This window comes from Podarcis bocagei (genome assembly GCF_964188305.1).
Source record: "Podarcis bocagei genome assembly, chromosome: 3".
Taxonomy (NCBI): Eukaryota; Metazoa; Chordata; class Lepidosauria; order Squamata; family Lacertidae; genus Podarcis; species Podarcis bocagei.
Genome location: NC_138127.1, coordinates 93052453 through 93075140, shown reverse-complemented (window position 1 = coordinate 93075140; position 22688 = coordinate 93052453). Strand labels below are relative to the sequence as shown.

The following is a 22688-nucleotide window of genomic DNA, read 5'->3' as shown; positions in this document are numbered from 1 at the left end:
AGAAGGGAAGGGGATAATCTTGTTCAAAGAGATCCCAAAACACTTCTTGGCCCTGAGAAATAACTAGACAGATTTGGCGACTGCTTTAAGAAGAAAGAATTTTTTTTTTCCAGGTGGGAGTTTCCAGAAGGTCTCTCTTTCAAGTTCCAAGGGAGAAAACAAAGAATAAGAACTGTGGGAGAGAAAGAAAGATTTCCGGAGAAAAACGTAAAAGAGCTGGGATTGGAAAGTCCTTCCTCACTGAGGGCAGCAGACCCCTAAAAATATCAGGATGGCTTTAAAAATTTGCTCCTGGAATGTGAATATTTTAAATTCTCCTCGAAAAAGGAGCCAAGTTTATCACGTTTTGGCAAGACAGAATTTGGATGTAATCTGTTTACCGGAAACACATGTTATTAGACTTCTTAGAAAGATTTTACAGAATAAGAAACTTGGACTGGAATTTATTTCATCGGACAAAGTTACAAAATGAGGTGTGATTTTCTATGTTAAAGAAAAATGAAATCCCAAGTTGATGTTTAAGGATGAGGAGAGGAGATACATTGCTGTTGAGATTACAGCACAAGGTGATAAGTTTCTTTTATTGGGAATCTATGCACCCAATGATGGTAATGTGGATTTTTTTTAAAAAAAAATGGACTCAAGACATACAGACTATTTGGATTACAAATTGATTTTAATGGGTGACCTGAATGGGGTAGCCTCAACATTTATGGATAAATCACCAGAACAAAAACTTCAAAATTCTGAAAGGTTACCAAAGATTTTTTTTTTTAATATGATGGATAAATATGACTTGTCAGATATATGGAGGCTACAGAATCCTACAGAAAGAGATGATACTTTTTTCTCAAATTCAAGCCAAACATTTTTGAGAAACGACTATTTATAGATTTCTAGAGATCTGGTCCCTAGGGTTTGTAAAACTCAAATCTGTCCTAAGACTTGTTCTGATCATAATGCAGTGTTTTTGGAAATGAAATTATGTCTGCAGGGTTCCTTCAGATGGAGGATGAATGATGAGTTGTTGAGGAATGAACAGATGATTGGCAAGGCCCAAAAGACTCTAAGAGATTATTCTGAATTAAATATGAATACAGAGGTAGAAACAAGAGTCATTTGGGATGCTAGTAAAGCTGTAATGAGAGGTTTCCTCATACAATAGAATTCGATAAAGAAAAAGATACAGAATGGAAAAAAAAGAAAAAATTCTGTCTCAAATAAAAGAAAAAGAGAAGAATTTGAGAGCAATGCCAAAGAGCCAACAGATACAAAAAGAAATTACAGCTTTGCAAATACAATTTTCTCAAATCATAAATCAAGAAATAGAATGGAAAATAAAAGCAATGAAACAGAGGAACTTTGAATCTGCAAATAATTTTGGAAAATTGTTGGCTTGGCAATGAAAAAAGAGACAGAAACAGAATACCATTACAAATATTGTATCTGATGGAAAATCTTTTGAAAACCCTGCAGGCGTAAGGAAATGTTTTCAGAAATATTTTAAACAACTGTATAAAAAAGGTAAAGAAGACAAGGATAAAATTGAGCAATTTCTTAATACAAATGAATTCCAGAAAATTCCCACAGATAAGACTCCTACTCAATGGTTTGATTACTAGACAGGAAGTTGAGACAGCTATAAATCAGATGAAACTAGGCAAAGCCCCAGGACCAAAAACTCTGAAAGATTGGCTAATTCAACCATTGGCAGATGTGTGTAATAAGATTTTAAGAGGGGAGAAAGCACCTGAAACCTGGAAAGATGCTTATATAACCCTGATACCAAAATTAGACCATGATAGATCGGATGTTAAAAATTACAGACCAATCTCATTACTTAATGTGGATTATAAAATTTTTCCAAATATTCTGGCTAATAGATTGAAGAAGGTCTTAACAGAGGATATTCATAAGGACCAGGCAGGATTTCTGCCTGGACGACACATGAAAGATAATTATGGGAATTTAATTGATATATTGGAAAGATTAGAAGCTAAAAGAAATTGTAAAGCTTTATTAATGTTTATTGACGCGGAGAAGGCCTTTGATAATATCTCTTGGCTTTTTATGGAAAGAAATTTAGAAAGAATTGAGGTTGGTCAAGAATTCTTAAATAGTTTCAAGGCGATCTATTCTGAGCACAAAGCTAAAATTATTGTTAACAATGTGGTATCAGAGGAAATTAGAATTGAGAAAGGAACCAGGCAAGGGTGTCCACTCTCCGCTCTGTTATTTATTTCACTTCTGGAGGTTTTGCTAAATATGTTGAGGAATGAAGAGGAGGTTAAGGGCATTGTAGTAGGATCTAAACAGTATAAATTAAAAGCCTTTCCTGATGATTTGGTTTTAACTTTACAGGATCCAGAAACCAGTGCAATAAAAGCACTGGAGATGATTCAGGAGTTTGGGCAGGTGGCAGGATTCAAATTAAATAAGAGCAAAACCAAAGTTTTAGGGGGGGGGGGATTGGACAATGATGGAAGGAGAATTTTTATTGAAAAGACAGGCCTGACCTTTTCGAAAAAAGTTAAGTACTTAGGGGTGAATTTAACGGCGAAGAACTTATATAAGGACAATTATGTAAAAGTAGGGAATGAAATTAAAAGAGAATTAGAGATATGGCAAATCTAAAACTCACACTTATGGGCTGAATATTGGTGATTAATATGAATGTACTGCTGAAAATGTTCTTGTTTCAAACTCTACTAATTATTGATAATATTAAATGTTTTAAAGAATGGCAGAAGGAGTTGTCAAAGTTTATCTGGCAGGTGAAAAAAACCTAGAATTAAATATAAATTGCTTACCGATGTGAGAGAAAAAGGGGGGTTTCCCTGCCAGATTTGAAGATATGTTTTGAAGCTGCGGCCTTCTGATGGATTAAAGACTACAATTAGACAATGAAGATATCCTGGATTTGGAGGGATTGGATAATAGATTTCCTGGATTTGGAGGGATTGGATAATAGCGGTTTCAAGAATCATATAATTAGGAAAACGCTATACAATGTTTGGAGTAGATATAAAGATCTTTTACTTCGAAAAACACCCAAATGGATCTCTCCAATGGAAGCACAGGCCCCAAAAAAGTTAAATATGGAAAACAAATGGTTGAGATACTCTGATTTATTGATAGAGAACCAAGAAGGCTTTAAATTAAAACTGTTTGAACAAATTAAAGATAAGGTGAATTGGCTTCAATACTATCAAATTAATGAATTATTCAAGATTGATAAGAGAAATGGTTTTGCAACAGAAAAAACCAAATTGGAGACGGAATTGTTAAGATACTAATGTTAAAAACATGTCTAAAATGTATAATCTGTTGTTGGAGTGGCATACAAAGGATGAACAAGTTAAATTGGTTATGATTGATTGGGCACAAGATGTAGGACATAATATAATGATGGAAGATTGGGAGAGGCTATGGAAGAAAGGGGTAAAATTTACTGCATGTACGATGTTAAAGGAAAATATAATGAAAATGATGTATAGATGGTATTTAACTCCGGTTAAATTAGCTAAGATTTATCATAGTTGTGATAATATATGTTGGAAATGTAAAGAAAAGGAAGGTGCCTTTTATCACATGTGGTGGACATGTTCCAAGGTGAGAGACTTCTGGGAAAAGATTTATAATTAATTTTTAAAAATGATGACATATACATTTATTAAAAAACCAGAGGCCTTTCTCCTTGGAATAATAGGTTCTGAACTGCCCAAGAAAGATGTAAAGTTATTTTTGTATGCCACAACTGCTGCTCGAATTTTAATAGCCAAGAAATGGAAAACACAAGAACTGTGGAAGAATGGCAGATGAAAACGATGGAATATATGGAGTTGGCTGACCTTACTGGAAGAATCCATGACCAAAAAGAAGAGGAATACCAAGAAGAGTGGAAGAAATTTAAGGACTATTTGAATAAATACTGTGATATTAAAAATTAGAAATTACTTGAAAGTACCTGAATACAGTGGTGCCCTGCAAGACGAATGCCTCGCAAGACGAAAAAACCCCTAGACGAAAGGGTTTTCCGTTTTTCGATGCGCTTCGCAAGACGAATTTCCCTATGGGCTTGCTTCGCAAGACGAAAACGTCTTGCGAGTCTTGCGATTTTTTTCGCTCCCCCCCTTTTTCTAAGCTGCTAAGCCGCTAATAGCCTTTTAGCCACTAAGCCGCTAAGCCTTTAATAGCCGCTAAACCACTAATAGCGCTAATCCGCTAAGCCGCTAATAGGGTTGCTTCGCAAGACGAAAAAGCCGCTAGATGAAGAGACTCGCGGAACGGATTATTTTCGTCTTGTGAGGCACCACTGTAGGCCTATGATTAAATTAAGAGTTAAAGAAATAAATAAGATTTAGAACTTTAAGGAAAGTTAAGAAATTTTATTTTAATTGGAATATTGTGTTTTTAAAAAATGATATCAGAAAACTGCTACATTTTAATTACAAGGAAATTCAGATGGGAGGGCTCAGAGAAAGCCCAAAATATGTTTATGAGGTTAGAAGTCTAAATAATTAATTAATTTGTGTTGTTTAGGTGTTTAGGTATTTACCAGTACCTTCTTTTTACTCTCTTTTTTGTTTATATTTGTGATCCTGTCTTTTTTCTTTTTCTTTTCTTTTGTTGTGATATGTGTTATATCTGTAAGAAACTTAATATAAATTATTTTTTTTAAAAAAAATAAGTGTATTTTTGTGTGTGTGACATTTATATCTCATCCTTCCTCCAAAGTGCTAATGGCAGCAAAAAATACCGTATTTTTCGCTCTATAAGATGCATCAGACCACAGGACGCACCTAGTGTTTGGAGGAGAAAAACAAGAAAAAAAATATTCTGAATTTCAGAAGCCAGAACAGCAAGAGGGACTGCTGCGCAGCGAGAGCAGCGATCCCTCTTGCTGTTCTGGCTTCTGGGATAGCTGCGCAGCCTGCATTCGCTCCATAAGACGCACACACATTTCCCCTTACTTTTTAGGAGGGAAAAAGTGAGTCTTATAGAGCAAAAAATACGGTACTTCTCTCCCCCCCGGACTTCCCCCTCTCTTCCACTCCTATCTTTACAGCCACCCTATGAAGTAAGTTAAGCTGAGATAGAAGCTGAGATACAATCATCACATGGATGAGGCAGAATCAGGCTCACAACTGATGCTGCCATGCCAGCCACACCTTCCAACATCGATGTGATGAGAGCTTATGTATTCACACGTTTGTAGGTGCTTCAGAGCACCAGAGTCCCTGCCCAAGAGAGTCCTAGTTGCCTGCATACACTTAGGTGGCCCTTTCTCATGTTCTACTGAAGAACATACTGGCCAGGGTATGTGTTTGAGTGTAAGCTGCCTGCATGAGATGCTGATGGGGCCGTGGGGTCCAGCTGCCCTTCCTCTGTGCAATAATTACATGCATGAAAATAGCTGATGTGACTGGCCCAGTGTCAACCCATTGTGCTTCATGGCAACATGGGGATTGGAACCTGCAACCTTCTGTCCTTAGTCCTACACCAGACTGGCTTTCCAGTGTTATGCAATGATTCATGAGCATGTTCGCTCCTTGGCCATGAATCCCTTACAGTAGATGGAGTCAACTTTATCATGGAGCCTCAACACAGCTGAACCACAGACCACTCACTGCTTGTAAGATAAACATGGTTTGCAAGTAGGAGACTTTTGAGTATAGCTCAATAGCCCGCTATGTTAGAGGGCTCACAGAGTATTACAAAGAGAGCAGATTATTACCATCTCTCATTTCTGCGGAGTGTTGCGGTTTCTGATGAGATGTGTCCAAGTGCCTGCAAAGAAAAGCCAATGTGTTAAGTTCTCCAGTATCGGTTAAAGGCAACCTAATTCTTACAAGGTCAAAAACAGGTAGTGAAATATGAACAACATATTTGAGTAAGTGCTCAAAATGAGAGATGGGTGAAAGGAAGTGAATGGCTTTCTTTTAAAATTTATGACAGAGCCATCTGTTGAAATTGAGCAGGGTGGTTTTAGGTCTGCCCAAAAATGCCATAGCACCGCTTCTCCCGGTATGCCCCATGGAGGACCTTAAGGTCCACAAATAGCAACACCCTAGAGGTCCCGGGCCCTAAGGAAGTTAGATTAGCCTCAACCAGAGCCAGGGCTTTTTCAACTGGCTCCGGCCTGGTGGAACGCTCTGTCTCATGAGACCAGGGCCCTGCAGGATCTGATTTCTTTCCGCAGGGCCTGTAGGACAGAGTTGTTCTGCCTGGCCTTTGGCTTGGAGTCAATTTGATACCCTCCCCCTCTTTCTTTTTCCTTTCTCCTCCTGTGATGAGGCTTCATTTTAATTGTTTTAATGTTGTATTTTAATCTTGCTTTTAAGTTGTATTCATTCAACTCGTTTTTATTATTGGTTATTAGCCGCCCTGAGCCCGGCCTTGGCTGGGGAGGGCGGGGTATAAATAAATTTTATTATTATTATTATTATTATTATTATTATTATTATTATTATTATTATTATTGGCAAACTCGGCCCTCCAGATGTTTTGAGACTACAATTCCCATCATCCCTGACCACTGGTCCTGTTAGCTAGGGGTGATGGATGGACCGAGTTTGCCTATGCCTGCCATAGCATGTCTTCACAAATAATCCCCCTAAAGGAACGCACTCCAAGTTAAAAGAAAAACTAGGGGAAAAAACAATGGAGACAGGCGTTAAGAGGCCTAGTTTTCACTTACTGCTCTCCATGATGGTAAATGTTGGAGAGGATAGCACGTTTCTGGGGCGGCTGATCATCAGAGCTGACTTGAAATCTGTGCAGACTATTCTCACAATCTTCAATATCAAGTTTCGCTTTGGATGCAGCCTTTCCGCTGGGGATGGTTGATGCAGAAACCAAGATTGGTTGTTGCTGGAAATTCCTGACTGGTTGTGTAGCTGAAGCACCACCCACCAAAATCTCATCGGAAACTGCTATTTGCTGCCGACTTCCTACCAGCTGTGAAGCCGAAGCACCTGATGCCAAACTCTGGTGTTCTGTCCCCAAATTCAAAGACTTTTGTAGATATCCAGCTAGGGAAGGTACTGCCCGCTCTGGCAGACCCTGAGCTGCACAGGTTTGTACGTATGGGTCACCCTTAAAAAGTGAAGAAAGACAACATTTAGGCAAGGAGAAACTTACACAATGTTTTAATGCATTTCTGACCCTGTCCAGCAACCTATGGCATTTCAAGACAGAAGTGTTAGTATGAAAATTGTGTATATTTTAAAAAACTTAGAATGGGTTTAAAGCTTTAAGGAATTTTTAATCAATTTAAATCTGCTTCCCATCATGCCCTGAAGACTTAGGGTAGAAATGTGTTTTAACACAGGAAGGACATACAAGTTTTGAAAGTTAGGCAATTCAAACAATAACATCTATTGCAGGAGCAATAGGTATCGTTGTCCATCAGCCCCAGTCAGCATGGGAAATAGACACGGATGATGAGCGAGATTCGTTCCTCATTCCTATCCTATTGACTTGAAGCCAGATGTGGCCAATACAGTGCCTTCTAAATGCTGTTGTACTATAACTCCCAACACCCCTGTCCACTGGCTGTGGCTAATGGGAGCTATAGTCCAACAATCATCTGCAGGGCACCATGTTAGCTTCCCCCACCAGCCCAACTGAAATAAAACCCACTGTCTAACCAAAGGAGCCAGGGCTACAGCACATTGCTTTGGCTTGGAGAAGGTCTGAGATACTATTTCCAACTCAAGCAGAGATTGTGGGGAGAACTTGGGAGAGCTGCTGCTCCCAATACTAGGCAAGACTGGCTAGTGGGCCAACTCTGTAAAGTAATATATTCACTAAATAACAAATACGCACAGCTCCTGAAAAACAACCTGACTTGGATTTTGGAAAGCTTATACAGGCTTGGAGTTGGAGAGCAACTACTGAAAATACCTTTAGGTACACGTTTTTGCAGTTTATCCTTTCAATCAATAACAACAACAACAACAACAACAATAATAATAATATTTTATTATTTATACCCTGCCCATCTGGCTGAGTTTCTCCAGCCACCTTGGGTGGCTCCCAATCAAGTGTTAAAAACAATACAGCATTAAATATTAAAAACTTCCCTAAACAGGGCTGCCTTCAGATGTCTTTTAAAGAGAAGATAGCTGCTTATTTCCTTCACATCTGAAGGGAGGGCGTTCCACAGGGCAGGTGCCACTACCGAGAAGGCCCTCTGTCTGGTTCCCTGTAACCTCACTTCTCGCAATGAGGGAACCACCAGAAGGCCCTCAGTGCTGGATCTCAGTGTCCAGGCTGAACGATGGGGGTGGAAACGCTCCTTCAGGTATATAGGACCGAGGCCAATTCAAAGGTCAGCACCAACACTTTGAATTATGCTCAGAAACACACTGGCAGTCAATGCAGATCTCTCAGGACCGGTGTTATGTGGTCTCGGCGGCCACTCCCAGTCACCAGTCTAGCTGCCGCATTCTGAATTAATTGCAGTTTCCGGGTCACCTTCAAAGGTAGCCCCACACAGAGCGCATTGCAGTAGTCCAAGTGGGAGATGACTCATACATGAGCTCTGTTTTAAGTGTCTTGAGGATGCTGTTGCTTAGTCTTAACTGGCACAAAGAGATATGGCTGGGATATCTCACTAGAGCCGTTAATGAGAAGGGGGGCAGCTATGGGTCCTGGCGTGGAGTCTCTGCTGCTCCCCAAGGGTGAGAGAGGCGAGGAAGTCAGCACTTTCAAAGCATATTTTTCAATCAAGTAACATTTTGATGTTAACAACGCAGAGAATGAATATTTAAAAGAATGCCAATATAGTATGCAGTATCACAAACATACATACCACTGTGGAGCTTTGAAGGGATTGCCAAGTAGATGGCTGTGCTGCAGTTTTCTGGGATGTTGATGATGTCTGGGAGAGCTGATCTAGCCTCTGCTGTAGTTTCTGTAGCTCAAGAAGGTCATTTTCCTTCTTCTTCAAAAATTCTCTCTCATCATCCTCTGAATGTCAAATGCAATATTGCAGAAAGCAAAGCATCTGTATGAATATTTTTTTATTTTGGAGAGAGGCGGTATCTCTCTCCCACTTCTCCTTTGGTTATTGTTAACAGCTATTATAAATAATAGCTATTATAAATTGTTAATAGCTATTATAAAAGGAAACTTAGCAACTCTGAAAAAACAGGAAAAGATAGACAGAGGCCAGGACAGAAGCCAGCATGACAGACAAGGTGTCAAAAATACTTGTTAATTCTGACTATGTTAAGGTCTCCAAGGATATAGGATACATCTACATACAAAAATTGAATGAGTTACTTTGGATAAGTTGCCATATCTGAGAACTTTTAGGAAAATCTGGAAGGGACAGGCCTTGTAATGGTTAGCTTCCCACTGCCACTGTGTTTTCGGCTATTACTAAGATCATCAATGTGAAAATTGTGTCCCATTTATTTCAATGCGACACAAAGTCCAACTAGTTTAGCCTGGGTCCAGTTTAGCATAGCTGCATGTTTTGTCTAATATTAAAATGTCTTGCAACTCTGTCTTCAGGCTCTGGAGCAAGATTAGCTGGAAGTCTTAACTTGTAATTACCCCATTTTTTGTTCCTTTTCAGCTGCTCAGCCTTTTTAAAATGCGCATTCGCTCTGACTTCTTCAAAGCACAGTTCAGAACCTTCACAGAAGAGAAGGTTCTTGTCGTACATGACCTTCTGCTCAAGGTTAGGATTGGATGGAGTCGGTAGGATTTCTGACCTGGAAATAGTGGTGACATATCTAGGCTGTTCCCTGTGGAGGAAAAGAAGTGGCAAGTTTCTTTACAGCAACTATAGACAGAGTCTCTGCCCAAGGGCACCCAAAACAGCATGCAACACTCCAAACAAGGGGGACCATTTAAACACAAACAAGCAACAACCTATCCTATCATGAAGCCAACAAATGGTAATGCCAACAAGCAATCTGTGATTAACAGTGCCAGCCTCTAGACAACACCAATTCAAACGCCAAAAGGGTCTTTTGAGAAGGGAGATGTTCATAGGGTGCTCTTGAGTTTGTCTCTCCCCTTGTTCAGTCTAGCCTACTAGAAATGTGCATTCACTTTGGAGAAAGCCCAAATACCAAAGTGAGTCGCAACTTTCAGACCTACAAGGAAAACAAGCCTTCCCCAGTGCTGTCTAAAACAAAATAGGCTGGCCCTGAAATTCCAGAACGCCATAGAGTATTAGAGCTGTGATAGGCCCAATATAGGTATTTTCAGAGATGTTATTTCCCACCCCAGCCCCATGTAAATGAATGGAGACAGTGCTGCCTTCATCGGCAAGACTGGACATAGGGGGAAAATGAAGACTGAACCTTGGAAATAGCTGAGGGAGAAGTCCACTGCTCAGAGACGGCTCCTTTGCCTGAAAGGCCATTGCCTTGGCAGGGTGGACTTCCCCCACCCTCCTCCCCAGCTATTTTTTTGGGGTGCTGCCTTTATTTTCCCAACTAGCAAGTTGCTCTATTCGTCAGCAAACTTCAGAGTAGTTCCTGCTCATGCTGTAGGAGCAAGCAGGGACTGCTCTGAAGACCCATAAGGAAGGGGCTCTGACAGCTGCTCCAGTGCAAACTTTCATTGAACGGAGACCTCCAATCATTTGAAAAAACCAAAAGAGGCACCATCCTAAGCAAAGAGGCCTTTGTGTTTAACGAAAACACAAAGCAGGTTAAAAATTGAATTAGGGGGAGGGGGGGTTCTATGCACATGCCAATAACCATAGGATTGTTGTGATGATAAAGGGGAATACCTTGTAACCTGCTCCTTTACCAAATGTTAGGGTAAAAATGCGGTAAAATGTCAATAAGAAATTAGGGCAGGAACAAGGCAGATCTCCTTAGGAAATGTATTACAGAGTGAGTGCTACCAATGAAAAAAAATCAGCTTTACTGTTTCTAACTAGGTAATGCTTAGAAGGGAAAGCAGAGTTTCCCCCTGGACTCAAGAGACAGGGCAAAGATGCACATTCAAGTATGCATGACCCAAGCCATTTAAGAATGGACATTCAAGTTGTGAATGTAACTTACAGTTACTTACATTTTTTCTTGTTCCCTACAGATGATGGGCTGTTGTTCAGAATTGGCTGGATTCTAGAAAATAGGAGAGGAAATTCAGTTTGAGGATTCTTTTAGCACAGGGCTGAAAAGACAAGGAACAGGGCAGCGGAAGAAGAAAGATACAAATTTAATAAATAACAACAATAAACAGAGGCCTCATGTGACCTTCCCAGAGCCAAGTAAGCAAGGCAGAGGGTTTAAAAACTTTCTGTGGCAGGAAAACCTAGTTTGGAAAGAGTTTTTTTAAACCCTCTGCCTTGCTTAACGGGCCCTGGGAAGGTCATGTGAGATTTAATGGGGCCTTCAGGAGATATTACAAAACAGCCTCTTCCAACTGTTTCCCCCATTCTCCACTTATATTCCTGCCACCTGTTCAAAGCTGCAATCACGTAACAAGTTGAGGTTCTACTGTACCTGATTTTGATTAGCACAGACTGGGCCTTCTTTAGGAGCCATCTGATTTGACATTTGGGGATTAAGAGGCTGCAGAACACCAACTACAGGAGAAAAAAATACCATGAGAGAAACCAAGAATGGATGCTCATCATTAAAGACAGTTCACATATAAAAGAAGGGATGGGGAACCTATAGCCTTCCAGTTGATCTCAAGCTCCAACTCCTAACAGCCTGAGCCAGCACAGCTAATTATCAGGGATGGTGAGAGCTATAGTCCAAGAACATCCAGGTCCACAGATTCCCCATTCCCCATTCCTGATTTAAGACTACTTCCACAAGATGATGACTGGATTCTAGAACCTGGTCTGTTTCTCTGCATTAAAAGCGTTCAGTGTAGAATGCACCAGAACAGGAATACCACTTCAAACAAGTAGAGATTTAGATTACAATCTTATCTCTTTCACTGACTACTTGGCTGAAGGCAAAAAAACAGGCTAGAATAGAATGTACAGTGGTACCTCAGGTTACATACACTTCAGGTCACAGACTCTGCTAACCCAGAAATAATACCTCGGGTTAAGAACTTTGCTTCAGGATGAGAACAGAAATCGTGCTCCGGTGGTGCAGCAGCAGCAGGAGGCCCCATTAGCTAAAGTGGTGCTTCAGGTTAAGAATGGACCTCCGGAACGAATTAAGTACTTAACCTGAGGTACCACTGTACTTTTTCTCCAGTCCAAAACATGCGTCCTAGTCCAGTTCTGTCCGCAAACATGATACCTCAGCAAGTGTGTGGAAGGACTACAGCTCAGTGTTACATCATCTGCTTTGCAGGTAGGTAGGTTCAATACTCAGCATCTCCAGTTAGTTATGGGACAGAACTCCATCTGAATTCCTGGATAGCTGCTAGCAGTCAGTGCAGACAATACTAAACTGGATGGACCAGTGGCCTGGGTCAGCATAAAGGAGCTTTCTGTGTTCCTCTGCCCTTGAACACACATATGAGTTCAGTTTGTTGCAATCCTGTCTACTTGTTCACAGCAGACTCTCTTCGTTCACAGGACAAAAATCCATCTCTTTGTTTCAGAGGACAGCCACCCATCAGTTCCCCCCTATACAGAGCCAGTAGATTATTAAGATTTCCAAGAGTCCTTGGAGACAATGCCACAATGTGCGGTGCCATCAGGCAGAGACACAAAGGTTTTACTTTAGCATCATTTCAGTTCCCTCTTTGAAGGGTGTGACCCTCAAGTTTATTTTCAGGAATTCTGACATTGCTAAATTAAATTTTTAAAAAGCAAGTCGTAAGATTATTACATTGAAAGTGCAGAAAGGAAACCTACCGTGATTTGAAATTTGATTCTGAGGTAAGCAACTCTGCAAAAATCTAGGTTGAAGAGAAGAGACCGTAACTAGCATTGGCGATGGAAGGTTAAGAAGTCAAATACTTCTGTATTAAGTAAGATTTAATTTAAAAGCTCGAGTCAAAGTTTAAAGATCACAGCAAAGACAGCTTAAAAGCAGGCCACACAACAGCAGTTTTCTAAAGTTGATCACGATGAAATTATTCCCTAATTGCCTACATACTCTCGTTATCACCAAGCACAACACATACCTCACGTGCCAATTAGAGTTTGAAAGCCTTTAACTCTTAAGCTTCATTTTCAGCCTCACCACTGTCAAGAGATGCAGCTTTTTTTTACAAAGAAGCACATATGGTCTTTGAATCTGTTATTCCAAGTTTTCCAGCTCACGCTTAATCAGACAACACCTGAGGCTTGAAAAAAATCTCAGCATATACCTATATACACTCTGTCACAAGAGACTAGGGGCCTGCGGGATTTGACATCTTTCCGCAGGGCCTGCAAGACAGAGCTGTTCCGCCTGGCCTTTCGTTTGGACTCAGTCTGACCCTTATGGTTTTGATCTAGGAAGCTGCATTTTAAATTGTATTTTAACCTGTATTTTAAATTGGGGTTTTTCCCCTTCCCTATTACGTTTTTATTGCAATTTTACTGGTGTTAGCCACCCTGAGCCCAGCTGTGGCCGGGAAGGGCGGGTATAAATAACAACAACTTTCCTCTGCAACAGGGGTGGGGAACTTCAGGCCCAGGGGGCCAAATGCAGCCTCAAAAGTCCTCTCTATCTAGGCCTCAGAACTATAATCAGGCCCTACCCTTTCCCCCCAACTCATGGCCCTCCTTTTGCCTGGTTGGAATGTGTACCCAAACTGTGATGCCCCTTGCTTTCTTGAATGGAGCATAGAGAGGGGTGTCTGAATGTGTGTCGAACCTAGTCTACAGAGCAGGTAAAATTTACATTTGCTGCTCTACCCACTTTTCCTCTGACCCGCCCATCAAAAGCCACCCACAGGAGCTGGGATAGGTGTGGCCTGGGAAGGGGGCCAAGGGGCCAAACAAAAAGACCTGGAGGGGCACATTCTGCCCCATACTAGAGGTTCTTTGCTTGGACTCCACTGTCTTTACTTTACAAAATCAGTTTGTCAATCACAGACCAAATATAGACATACCTGTACTGTTGATGCAGCTTCTCAATTGGTTCTGCTCCATTGTGAATACCCATTTGAATAACAGCACTTGCATGAGATATATTTCCTTGCATGCCAAGCTTCTGAGCCCAAGCACAATACAGAAGAGATGATTTGCTACCAACCCCTTGGCTGCACAAATAGTCAAAAAAATTGCTCGGCTTATCGATGAAGTCGGCCTAGAGGAGATATAGACATATGCACATTAACATTCATTTAAAAGAAAGTGAAGTCAGCTTAGTAACAATAATGTTCCATTATAAAAGCAAGGACAAGAAAACAACCAACACTACCATCGCTATTTGCAAACTAGCTTTCTATGAGTGTGAAAACATCTTTCAAGACAAGCTACTCATCTGGGTGGCAACTAGTTCAATTTTGAATTGAGCATAAGTGACCGAAAGGCCACTCATTGATTCATGACCACATGGACCAAGAAGAGAGTAAAGGGCTCTTCAATCTCTTCTTGTCCATTCTACACCTCAGCTGCTCACTCCCTTGTACAAGCCAAGGAATAGGCATCAGTAGTTGAAGTACAGAGTGGGAGAACTCCAAGCCCTGCAGACAAGGCCATCTCTATCACCTGGCCAAGTGGAAGAAGGTATCCAGTTCATTTCCCGGTATGTCTGGTTAAAAAGATCTCTGTCAGCAGGTGTGGAGACAGATCCCTGTCAGAAAGTCTGGAGAGCTGCTGCCAGCAAAAGGAGACTACTTTGCAACCATATCACTATTTTTTTAAATGGCATGAATGGACAATAATGAGATGGACCAATAGAAAAAGTAAATTGCCTTATACCAAGTCCATCTAGCTCAGCACTGGCTACCCTGACTGGCAGCGATTCTGCAGGGCTTCATAGAATCATTGAATTGTAGACTTGGAAGGGATCCTGAGGGTCATCTAGTCCAACCCCCTGCAATGCAGGAATCCCAGTTAGAGCATACATGACAGAGGAGCCACATGGGCAGGGTATAAATAATAAAATTATGATGATGATGATGCAGGAATTCTTTCCAGTCTTACCTGGAGATGCCAGGGACTGAATCTGGGACTTCTTGCATACAAATCAGATGCTCTGCTACTGAGCTCCGAACCTCCCCTGATGATGTGACTTAGTAAAAAGCAGCTTCACGGGCTAAAAGGAGAGTTTTGCTACATATTCAGAGCAGGCGTGCCGCAGAATGTGTGGTACAAGAGCTATCTGCTTGGGCTTGGTTATAGCAAAGGGGCCAAGTAAAACTTTGATTGTGTCTTGGTTCACACAGAAGAAAACACTTGTGACACATCACAGGAGATTGGAGAGGATGAGGGGGTCAGGGGGTCTCCAGGTTGCCATCCAAAGAAGGATGGTGAATGTTCAGCCCTAGAGATGTTGCTGGACTCAAATTTCCATCAACGCTAGCCAGCTTTGACAATGGTCAGGGCAAAGGAATTGGAGTCCAGCATCATCTGGAAGGTGACAGGATACGCACCCCTGCACTAAAAGATACCCCCACACTCTGACATTCCTTTTAATTGCTAACTAACCAGATAAACAGGATTTCCACTGAACATCAATAAACATCAGATTAAACATTACACAATCCAAAGGTACAATAATTTAGATTCTTTTAATGCAAACATAATTATATCCCAACTTATAATTATATAATTTAAGGCTACTTACATCAATAAAAAAACCAACTTAAAAACAATTTACTGTTCAGCATGTGCAAAGTTTTAATAAATTGTGCCTCTATTCTATATACGTACAAACGTCACACAGCAGTTGATGAATCTTGCGTCGTGCTGGTACCTCTGGTCACTTAAAAATATTTTCACAAGCCGCTCCAGCAAGTACAGCAGGTGCTTTTGTCTCCCTTCTACTCCCGATACACCTTCAACATACTGAAAATACCTAAAAAGAGGAGCTGATCAATTGTATGTCTTACAGCAGCGTTTCCCAATCTTGGATCCCCAGACGTTGTCGAACTACAGCTCCCATCTGCCCCAGCCAGCATGGCCAATTACCAGGGGTAATGGAAAAGGTAGCTGAAAAACAGCTGGACACCCAAGGATGGGAAAGGCTGCCTTACAGTATAGTTAGAATCCCTACTAAATATGCGGCCAGACACTATGAAGACATTTCACCAAAAGGAGCTGTTAACACGGATGCTGCCAGCTGCCAGGATCTCTATAGCAAAACAGTGGAAAGCATTTTTTAAAAATCTGACTGCATCCTTATGATATAAAAACCTTTGGAATTCAGTTATTGCAGAAAAACTAACACAAACTACAGGTCTCTAAGGGGCAAGAATATCTTGATTATTTCTAATCATTATGGAGGGGTTTTATTTCATATGGTTTAGTTCCAGATATATAGGCATCTCCCTGCTCTCCATTTAGAGAAATGTGGTTGTCATTGATTTTAGATTGGGTGTTATTATTTAGCTTTAGTTGGAGTAATTGGTCTTTTTTGTTAGTACAGTCATACCTCGGGCTGAAGTAGCTTCGGGATAAGTATTTTCGGGTTGCGCACTGTGGCGACCCGGAAGTAACGGAGCGCGTTACTTCCGGGTTTTGCCACTCGCGCTCAAAATGACGTCATGCGCAGAAGCAGCAAATCGCGACCCGTGCAGACGCAGGTTGCGTTCGCTTCTGGATACGAAGGGGGCTCCGGAACGGATCCCATTCGCATCCAGAGGTACCACTGTACTTTTTTGTTTGTGGTTATAAAATAACTTGAATAAATCTAGAAAAGATAGAGGGCAGTCAGAGGAAAGACTAACCTATACCAAGGATCAAGTGGGTCATCACCGCTGTAGTTCTGTATGAGAGTTTCAAACATTCTGTGAAACAAAGCAGACAGCATCATATCAGTATTTAACACAATATGGCAGTTTAGCAGTATTTGAATGGATCTGGCACTGTATCCCACAGTGCTTTCACAGACCCCTTCAAAGATACATGTGCCTGATTTCTTCTTGGTGGTGGAGGAGATATTTCCTGACATTCCCTTGCAGGTGAGGCAGCCTCTGGGTTCAGAGTAAGAGAGGGAGAAGGACGGTCCCCTTACCTTTCCCCAAACAAGCTTCAAAGCCATGAAAGAAAACACGCACAGGCAGCGCGGAGTCTCACTGCCACGGCCTCTGTGCATGTGCAGAGTGCAATTTACCCCTCCCCCCCCGTAGCCCACCACCCTCCTACATCCCTTCAGATTTTAAGGCCCACGATAAAACACGGGAAAGGAGAAGAGCCTCGCCTCCGCCCCGCCGCGACTACTCACTGTGCGCGCGCGGAAAGCTCCGCGGCTGCCCCAGGCGCCGGCGAAGCCATGGAAGCTGCCGCGTCCACCATAACTGGGAATAAACATTTAAAAAAATTCAAACCGTCCCGCGCAGCCGCACAAGGCGTTCTGGCCCTTTCGGGATTGGCCGGAATGAGAGCCAATCAGAACGAAGGAAAGCGGAGAGTCTCTCGTTGGAGAGAAGACGTAGTAACGCCGCTGTTACAGAAGAGGTAAAGAGGGTGGGGAGATCCAGATAAGCATTACCCACGACCCTTGCTTCCGGTTCACATTCGAAGCCCACCGTATGCGGGGCAGAAAGATAATATGAGGAGGGGGCGGAGCTTCGCGTTTTTGATGTCCGGTCCCCACGACTTTTGCATCAGCTACTTGCCCCGGGCGCTCAATTAGGAACAGGAAGTGTAGGTGTAATTTTTATTACTATTTCATTTTTATATTTATTTATATTATTGTTGGTATTTACAACAACAATAATAAATTATTTGTATACCACCCTATTAAATGCTAAGGTAGCCTTATTCACCTTCGTAGCTTCCTATCACAGTAGCAGGAAACAAAAGTTGGCCAAATAAGTCTGCGATCCTATCGCCACTTCACTGGAATTCAACAGGCCTCATGAAATATACTCGGAGTCGAGAGTGGATTTCATGCTCTTTATTCAGCTCATAGTGGTGAGGAGGAATGAAAGTTCCCCCAAAGTATCTGCTTTATATACATTATTTACACAATGGGCTGCATGTGATTGGCTAATTCCGGGATTCTCCTGTAGGCCAATCAGGTTGTGGATTCACTTCCACCTGGAGCTGGATTGGGTGGCTCCTGCGGACCAATCATACTGCTGCATTGTTCTAGGACCAATCAGACTGCTGCATTTTGGATCCTATTCAACTCGGTACATAACACCTCACTTTATTTTATTGTATTTGCTTACTATATCTCTATCCCACCTTTTCCTCCAAGCAGCTCAAAAGTGGTGTGGCATGCTTCTCTCCTTTCTCATTTAATCCCCTGCAACAACCCTGTGAGGAAGGTTACTGTGAACTGACAAGGGGGCTGATTTGAACCTTGCCCTCCCAGGTCCTAGTCCAGCGCTCCAACACTGGCTCTGAGCAGTCTTGGCGAGGATTGCGCTACTAGTTATACTGGCACCCACGGCAGAAACTACCACAAATCACCTATCTCTGAAAGTAAAGGTACACGTTTTTAATAAACTAAAAACCCCAACCATTTACAGGACGACCAAGATCAGCTGCCTCACACTGTTTAATGGTCAGGCCTACCTTGGAAACTAGGGAAATAAGGCTACAGTCCTTATGAAGGCAGTGGGAGAAGACAGGCAAGTACTCTTTTAAGTGTTAGTGAGATAATTTGCAGTGCTCAGTGTTTTCAAGTGCAATTTGATCTCATATTGGCAAATTCAGGTTGTACAATCGAAGCTGATTTGGACATCTTGGCCAACAAGATGAACACTTAGGCCACACTACATTCCTTAGTTTTTGTTGCTGATATTGCTGTTTGTTTTATTTTTTTGATAATTATGTATCAATAGTCTCTCGTTTTCTCACACAAGTTCTAATTTCCTTCATTTCCACAAGAGGGTGGCAAACAATAAGTTTTTCAGAAATGCCTCATAGCAGGCCTCTATTCTTTTCTTAAGCTTAGACAAAGTTCATTCTGCGGGTGAAGCTTGACTTCAGTTACTGACGGTTCCTAATAACTAGGTGTGCCTTTTTCATTTTGTAAGCTTGAAGAAAAAGCTTTCTCCAGTAGTGTCACCTAGAAGGGTAGCCACACTAGTCTGTTGCAGCAAAAACAAGTAGTATTTAGATACCTTGCAGCACATCCTACTCATATCTACTCAGAAGTTTGCCCCACCAAATTCATTGGGACTTGTACCTAGATAAGTGTTAAAAAGAGTAACAGAGTTTTTATGACATAAACAGTTCATGACTGGAGTCCACTTCATTAGACTTTTGGAATGCTGTCCTCATTTAAGGCTCTGCAACAAAATGTTGCAGTGTTGAGTACAAGCGTTTAGGTCTCCAAAAATTCCATTCCACATACTCTCTTATTTTCTGTCCTCACTCACAGTCAGCTAGCAGTTTATGCCCATAGAGGATACTCAGTCCTCATTTTGCTGTGTCATCCCCCACCCATACTTTTTCGGTGCTATTGGGCAGGTGTGTGTGGTCACTTTTGTTTCACAAAGATTGGTACCCCGAGTATTAAGATTGCCATTAGGATATACGATAATAGGTGTTTGAACAGGGATGATGCTGCTTGCTTGCCTGAAAACTGGATGGAGGTATATTTGTATGTTTGTAGAAACATCTGGCTTTTTGCATGGCTGGGGTGTAATCTGCTGTACAAAGAGCAGAGCCACATCCATTATTCTAGCCTCCTTTGCACCCTACCCTACCCAGGGAAGCCTCAGGCTGAAAAGGATTCCACAACACTTATCTGCTCAGAAGCGAGTCTTACCAAGCTCAGTGGGATTTCCAGGTAAGTATGTATAGGATTGCTGCCTAAATCTTTCACAACAGAATTAACTGGTGATAGCATGATCACTATAGCTTTTTTATTTAACAAGGTGTATGATGGTTGTGCTGTAAGAAACGGTAGAACTGTACTAAGAGAAACTGCTTTTGCTTTCCCAATTTACCATGTTCAAATATATAAAAGGATGTCACATAGAGGAGGGAGAAAGGTTGTTTTCTGCTGCTCCAGAGAAGCGGACACGGAGCAATGGATTCAAACTACAAGAAAGAAGATTCCACCTAAACATTAGGAAGAATTTCCTGACAGTAAGAGCTGTTTGACAGTGGAATTTGCTGCCAAGGAGTGTGGTGGATTCTCCTTCTTTGGAGGTCTTTAAGCAGAGGCTTGACAACCATATGTCAGGAGTGCTCTGATGGTGTTTCCTGCTTGGCAGGGGGTTGGACTCGATGGCCCTTGTGGTCTCTTCCAACTCTATGATTCTATGATTCTATGATTACCTCATCATAGCAGGAGAGGATTCGATTGTGTCCCCATTTAATTGAAGACTGATCATAAAACCATAGAGGCCAGAATCCAGCTGTACATTATCGCATTGTAATATAAACTCCTTTTGTAAGATTAGCAGTTGTTAATACAGGTGCAAGTCAACATTCTGACAGTAACTACCCTACAGCCCAAGAGCTTAATATATGAACAGAGCATGATATAAATTGCAAACACTTTTTAAAAACACTGGCATCCCTTTCTTTTTCTTTGCACTGTTATATTGCATGACCCAATTCCTTATACTGAAATTTTATTTTTACCAAGTTTAATTCAGTGGGCGCATTCAGTTCCTCATGATAGTATTACTGTATTTCCTGTTGCATATTATGATGCTATCCTAGTTCATGCATTCAAAACTCACCCTACATGTAGTGATTTTATTTCACTATCAGTTAAAGCTGTTAAAAAAGTTGCGCAGTTAATCAACTTGCACAGCCAGAGCCTATGGATATTTGCTCAGAAGTAGGTTCCGCTGAGTTCAATGGGGCTTGCTCCCAAGTAAGTGCATAGGATTGCAGTCTCAAAATTCTCAAGTGGTTTGGTAGCCCTAGTAGCAATACCTTGATAGAAAGAAATGTTCAGTTCATTAAATTTGTCTATCATATTTTTGGTTGCTTTGTTTAAACTAGCCATTCAGGGCCATCCCTACCATTTGGTAGACAGTAGCAGCTGACCTTGAATATCATGTTAGTAAGTCCAATATAATATTGTTGTATTTATACTCCCAGAGAGAGGGTCTTGTGGGATTTTCTGTTTCAGGTGCCAAACTAGCTTGATTACAGTACCCCATGACTTGGGGAAAGGGACACAGTTTGGTATTCTGCCTTAGGCAGAAAACTGTCTTGGATCAGCCCTGAAGCTAGTTTAGTGTGTATGTTCGTGTTGTTTAAAATGCCTTGTAAATCACCTTGAAGGCCTGTCTTGGTAGAACCTTTTTATTTTTTAGAATAAATAAACATTTATCTTGCCTTATACTTTTATTTGGAATCACATTTGTGTTTTAAATGAAGTCCGTGTGATTTATGGGAACCACTAACTGCATCTGGTACTCTTCTCAACATTTTCTGGCAAATTAATCTCAGATTACTCTTTAGTGCAATCAGGTGTTGCTTATACAGCAAGGCGGGCTTCTTTTCATATGGAAGTTCTTCAGACTTGATACGAAACATCTGGGTGCCCAGTAGGCTGTGCCAAGATTGACAGTGGAGCTGATGATCTGCTAGAGAAAAACTGTTTTTCATAGCTGACAAAAACACACACACATTTTCTGTTTTGCCAGTGCAGAAAAGAAGGAAAAAGAATATTTACTTTGTGCTTCACTCATCCAAGCCCTGGCCAGGCAGATGCTTATGAGAACTCCTTGCCTCCCTCCTTGTGAAGAAGCATCTCTTAATATTGTCAACACTTCAGAACGCTTTAAGCGTAAATAGGTGTTGGGTGAACAGTTCGGCATATGGCTGTACCATGTTGTGTGCCTTGAGGAAATGGCTGGAGTGCTGCAAAAGAGGTTAACTTGCCATACGTGGTTCCACCTACTTTCATCCTCGGAATAATAATAATAATAATAATAATAATAATAATAATAATAATAATAATAATAAACTTTTACCTCACCCATCTGGCCAGGCCTCCCCAGTCACTCTGGACAGCTCCCAACAGAATATTAAAAACACGATAAAACATCAAACATTAAAAACTTCCCTAAACAGGGCTGCCTTCAGATGTTTTCTAAAAGTCAGATAGTTGTTTACAGTGGTACCTCAGGTTACATACGCTTCAGGTTACAGACTCCACTAACCCAGAAATAGTGCTTCAGGTTAAGAACTTTGCTTCAGGATAAGAACAGAAATCGGGCTCTGGCGGCGCGGCAGCAGCAGGAGGCCCCATTAGCTAAAGTGGTGCTTCAGGTTAAGAACAGTTTCAGGTTAAGAATGGACCTCCGGAACGAATTAAGTATGTAACCAGAGGTACCACTGTATTTCCTTGATATCTGATGGGGGGGGGGTGTTCCACAGGGTGGGTGCCACTACCAAGACGGCCTTCTGCCTGGTTCCCTGTAACCTCACTTCTCACAGTGAGGGAACAGCCAGAAGACCCTTGGCCCTAGACCCAGTGCTGGATTTACATATAAGCTAAACAAGCTATAGCTGAGGGCCCCACTTTCTTGGGGGCCCCCAAAAAAAATTAAGGGGGAAAAATCTGGATGTACATTTCCAAAATATAAGATAAAAAACAAATAAAATCTACATACAGCAACAGTGTTTTGTGTTGTGTGGGCTTCTGTCATTAAGTAATGGACCCTGCCTGCTAGCCTGCTCCCTAAAATAGCACAGGTTTGCTCATTTCTATATT

At 41.4% G+C, this 22688-nt stretch overlaps 1 protein-coding gene across 1 annotated transcript in view; it reads right to left on the bottom strand.

The window, feature by feature from the left end:
• The window catches only part of BUB1 (BUB1 mitotic checkpoint serine/threonine kinase), a gene marked incomplete at its 5' end in the record, with an annotated part of 28931 nt that extends 11500 nt beyond the window's left edge, over window positions 1-17431 (bottom strand). The window contains 11 exons of the mRNA XM_081187129.1: window positions 5738-5790; window positions 6701-7098; window positions 8819-8976; window positions 9568-9761; window positions 11047-11099; window positions 11481-11563; window positions 12803-12846; window positions 13990-14186; window positions 15758-15902; window positions 16774-16833; window positions 17271-17431. Coding sequence (XP_081043255.1) covers window positions 5738-5790; window positions 6701-7098; window positions 8819-8976; window positions 9568-9761; window positions 11047-11099; window positions 11481-11563; window positions 12803-12846; window positions 13990-14186; window positions 15758-15902; window positions 16774-16833; window positions 17271-17431 — 1546 coding nt within the window. The remainder of the gene's footprint in view (window positions 1-5737; window positions 5791-6700; window positions 7099-8818; window positions 8977-9567; window positions 9762-11046; window positions 11100-11480; window positions 11564-12802; window positions 12847-13989; window positions 14187-15757; window positions 15903-16773; window positions 16834-17270) is intronic.
• Window positions 17432-22688: the final 5257 nt, after the last annotated feature.